Source organism: Homalodisca vitripennis, chromosome 7 (genome assembly GCF_021130785.1).
Source record: "Homalodisca vitripennis isolate AUS2020 chromosome 7, UT_GWSS_2.1, whole genome shotgun sequence".
Lineage (NCBI taxonomy): Eukaryota > Metazoa > Arthropoda > Insecta > Hemiptera > Cicadellidae > Homalodisca > Homalodisca vitripennis.
The window spans coordinates 104,738,109-104,741,302 of NC_060213.1; the positions used below are offsets into that span (position 1 = coordinate 104,738,109).

At 34.8% G+C, this 3,194-nt stretch overlaps 1 protein-coding gene across 1 annotated transcript; it reads right to left on the minus strand.

The window, feature by feature from the left end:
* Window positions 1-421: 421 nt before the first annotated feature.
* LOC124366114 lies at window positions 422-2,547 on the minus strand. Its single transcript, XM_046822392.1, has 2 exons — window positions 791-2,547; window positions 422-634 (listed from the first exon to the last, which is right to left on the minus strand). Exons 1-2 carry the CDS (start codon window positions 2,525-2,527, stop codon window positions 491-493), a joined length of 1,881 nt encoding a protein of 626 aa, XP_046678348.1. The 5' UTR covers window positions 2,528-2,547; the 3' UTR covers window positions 422-490.
* Between the last annotated feature and the right edge of the window lie 647 nt (window positions 2,548-3,194).

Sequence of the window (3,194 nt, forward strand, 5' to 3'; positions counted from 1 at the left end):
ATTATGGTTGTTGAAGGTTCTAATACAAATTTAGTTTTAAAACTCATTTATAAGTACAGGGCCAATGATGTATTTTAAGTAATAGCCTGCTACAAAACTAATTATGATTACAATTGAATCGTTTATTTCAGAAACCCCCTAACTAACAAAAAGTAAATTTTAGGAAAACAATAAAAAACTCTCCTCTACAAACACATTTTTTTTTCTTTATCTTAGGTTTTTTACGTTGGTTCCACCTACATTTAGAAATTGCTTAGTTGTGTTTTTATCTCTCTACATATTACATTTTTGTAGAAAAAAAATTATTAAAAAAAATCAGTTGAAGGGTTTCTGCACCAAATGGTTGTTCCATATACACTTTTCATTGTCTTTATATTATTTATGGTATTTTTGGTGTAGTTAAAATAAATTACACACTGAACAAGTGTCAAAAATGATTATTTATTACAGAGAAAACATCTATTTGCAAATAAAAAGACAGAAGTGCAACTTATTCACACCCTTGATCCACTTCCTCAGGGTTTTCAGAGTCAGTTGTAGGCCACAGTAGGATTGCATTATAAAAATGTTCATAACCTCTCGTGTACTCAGTTAATTTTCTCAAATCCTGTATCTTTTTCTTGTTAATGGGTACCTGAAACCATTCCACTTTTTATAAAAAATGCAGTTTACTGATGAGAAATAAAATAACAAAAACTTGTTTGCTAATTTTATCATTCCTTTACATTATTCTCATGGAGTTAGTCTAAATTTTAGTGGAACAAATTTTAAGAAATAAGTTTAGGCTTACCTTTCCTTGGGGATAGGCCGGCTGATTTGGTAGTTCTGGAGGCTTATCACATTTCAGGAAGGTGAATGTAGATGAAATCATACCATCAATAAACGGTTTCACTACTACTTTTCCCTTTGTTCTTGAGCTGAAACAAAACTGCTTATATGTTGAAAGTTTGAAGGGCTCCTTGTCTTTTTTCGGAACATTCCTTCCTGAAGTTTCATCAGAAGCAGAAGTGGACTTTTTATAAGAAAGTGGCCACCAGTCCTTGAAATTCAAGATTTCATCTGTTTTAACCATGTGAACTGAAAAGCGGCCTGTATTACTAGCCCTCAAAATAAGTTCTCTATATTCTTCAGGGGTGTAGATCCTGTCTACCTTTCTTATGAGACGCTTTATACAACCAAAATCCCTATCACAAGGAGAGTACGAGTGCCCTCGTACTGGGAAGTTGTAAGTGATTGTCTCTAGGTTGCAGTTGTCACACAAATTCATTAAAAACCTAATTACAGTGTTGTTCTTGTTTTGGCCGAAAGGTCCATCACTGAATAAGATCAAATGTTTTACAGAATCTGGGATCTCCGTTTTTATATAGTCAAAAATAAAAGAACACACCTCATTGGGAGATTTGTTTCCTTCCCCTTCGTGATAGACGTACATCTTGGCCTTATTTGATTTCAAATCATGAATACAAAAATTGTTTACCCATAATTGCCTCATGTAAAATACCTCCTGTACGGGTATGTGGGGCAGGGGGAGGTTCTGCATAAAATCAAAACATATAGCAACAGTGTCATCATTTGTATCTTCACTTGCTAACTGTAAGGAATGATAAAATTTTTTTGCTCTCCTTTTGTGAAGAATTAGCTCAGCAGCAACATTACGTTTAGCATTGTCACACATAAGGGGATCCTTTAATTTACTGGAAAAACTTTCGCACTGACAGCATACGTCAACTTGAGGACGACCAAATGAGAAATTAAAATTTTCCTTAAAGTAGCCGTAATAAAAGTTGTATTTTACAACTTTTTCTAGATCAGGATGTTTATCTATAAACATTTCATGCATTTTCTTGACAGTAAGCCGAGCATCTAAGTATTTCTTTGGCTTACCACCATAATGAGTTTCCTTTATTTCATATGACTTTATATGTTGATCAATAAGTATACAGATATTTCCTGGTATGGCGTTTCCACTTCGGGTTTTGCCCCTCAAGTCACGTGGACTTTTCTCCTGGAGCAAAAGCTGACAAATCCTTTTCATACGATCAGCTGAAATTCCATGGACTTTTAAAAACACACTTTTGCAAACAGGTATAAGACAACCGTTAATTTTTAAATGATAAACATAAGTATGATTTCTCTTGAAACTTCTAGTGTCCTGTTCCATTAGCTCATTTGGTTCTTCACTCATTGATTCAATATTTTGTCCACATTTGGAACGCCTACCAATTTCTTTGGCCTCAACAAGTGTTTGAAGGTAGACATCTTGAGCATTTTTTGTTTCCAGGGAGTAAAAAAAGTTCCAAATGTTTTTCTTGGACTCATTGTTTATCTTACGATGACATTTGATTGGACACTTACAAACTATATCCTCGGTAAACACTTTACTTGACACCTGCTTACCTTTGTAGGAAACATAACCTGCCCCCTTTACTCTGGCATCACGTATGATATAACGTTTATAACTTTCTGGTCGTGTTGTTCCTCTTTTCTTCCTTGGTGGTTGTTGCTCCTCATCAGAACTTTCACTCATTGTGACAAACACGTATAGTTAATAAAACAAAACTGTGATCACTATTCACTAACTCAGATTTCTGACAAGTTTAGGTTTAGGTTAGTTAAATAAGCAGTATTAACAAACAAACAACAGCTGACCAGAACTGAATGAGTGGGAAAATGCTACTGGCTCAGTGTTACCAACTGTCATTTCTCATAAATTTAAATTATCCCCTATTTGTTTCAGAAACCCCTCAAGTGTTGTCACTTGAGGGGTTTCTGCACTAAACAGAATATTCACTTGCATTTTAGTGTTGGTTATAGAGGTTACAGATAAGGGGTTTCTACACCAAACTGTGTGTTTATACTAATACTATAGTTTTCTAACAAAAAGTCAAATTAAAAAAAAATGTCGGTTAGGGGGTTTCTGAAATAAACTATTCAATTAATAATACCTTAATAGGTAACCAATGTTAAATGAACTTTGGTGGGAAGGACTGTTTCAACGCGAATAATGTGTTGAGCTCCATTTCAACTTCTGCTTAGTTCAGGGCCTGAAATCAGATACTGCTACAAATTTAATTATGGAATCTGGAGTCCACATCTGTCTCAAGGGCTCCATCTAAGTTTGGATCACGAAATCATTCAAAAAGATGCCACCCCCTGCTTACTTTGACTAGAGAGGCTGGTTCAGAGCTGGCCTC

Excerpts from the sequence above, each read along its gene's own strand:
- LOC124366114 (XM_046822392.1), bottom strand. The coding sequence starts at position 2,527 with ATGAGTGAAAGTTCTGATGAGGAGCAACAACCACCAAGGAAGAAAAGA. Across the intron at positions 635-790 it reads CGGCCTATCCCCAAGGAAAG|GTACCCATTAACAAGAAAAA; the intron begins GTAAGCCTAAAC and ends GAATGGTTTCAG.